Here is a 1,166-nt window from a genome sequence, read left to right as displayed (position 1 = left end):
ACATCCGTACATACATACATACATACATACATACATATATATATATATATATATATGAATGTACGTGCCTATGAGTAAGTGCTTGTTCTAAATTGTATATACTGCCTCCTACGCAAAAACTGTTAATTCGGAAGCAGACCTGGGGTAGTCGTCATCCGTACAGCAAGTCATGTATGTGTTTGTATCACACGTGAGTGTATATACACAACAAACGCAGGCGTTCAACTATCAATCGATGTCTAGTCTGAAGGTATATGGCATGTTCTAGTGTCGATGAGACGGCAATAAGCCGCACAAAGTGGGCGTTCTCATTTTAAAAACATGCATGCATGGTGAAGTTATTTAGGGGTTATAAAAAGTCTATAACGTATGTGTGCAGGGCAGTGTGCTTGGAGACGGACTACTCCGAACAGCTATGTGCAAGGGCATGTGGGTATTCATGTATTTGTGCATATACTCTGTACAGACCATAATCGAAACAACACACAAGCACAGACGTTCTTGTGCAAAGATCTCCAGTCCAACTACATACACATATACACAGCTACAGTACTATGTATATCCCCATACACGCTACGTACACACACACAGCTACAATACTATGTATATCCCCACACACCCTACGTACACACACACAGCTACAGAACTATGCATATCCACGCACACACTACTCACATTGTGCAAACCAGTACACGAAGTTCCACACGATTCTGAGCGCGTACGGTGACACATAAGTCACAGGCTTGTCGCACGTGGCCGTGACTTTGCTCGCGGGTACTGGGACAGGGATTGGCTCGGGCTCAGCAACGGGCTCAGCAGATACATCCGTCCCGTTATCCGTCCTTTTATTTTCCGACTGCGTGACTACTACAAACGGGGTGGTTGCATTCGGGTTTGGGACTATGGCGCTGGTATCAGCCTCTGAACTGCTGGGGTCTATAAGGTCAACGCGGCGAGTACGGGGCAGGGTGGCCACGGCATGGCTATCCACAGTGGAGATATTCGGTACAACGCTAGGCTCGGTGGTGTTGAGACAGTGACGGTAGAACGTCTGTACACCGCCAGAGTGTGTTTGGGGTTTACATTGGTGGATTTAATATTTATATACATATATATATATATATATATATATATATATATATGTGTGTGTGTGTGTGTGTGAGAGA

General features: G+C 44.8%; 1 protein-coding gene across 1 annotated transcript; it reads right to left on the bottom strand.

The window, feature by feature from the left end:
• Window positions 1–675: 675 nt before the first annotated feature.
• Window positions 676–1,051, bottom strand: SARC_16782 (hypothetical protein; the record flags this gene model as incomplete). The annotated part of the gene is made up of 1 exon (XM_014289115.1): window positions 676–1,051. A coding segment is annotated over one exon (376 nt), but the record flags the coding sequence as incomplete, so codon positions are not given.
• Window positions 1,052–1,166: the final 115 nt, after the last annotated feature.

The sequence above is a fragment of the Sphaeroforma arctica genome, assembly GCF_001186125.1.
Source record: "Sphaeroforma arctica JP610 unplaced genomic scaffold supercont1.8871, whole genome shotgun sequence".
Lineage (NCBI taxonomy): Eukaryota > Ichthyosporea > Ichthyophonida > Sphaeroforma > Sphaeroforma arctica.
This window is presented reverse-complemented; position numbering and strand designations above follow the sequence as displayed.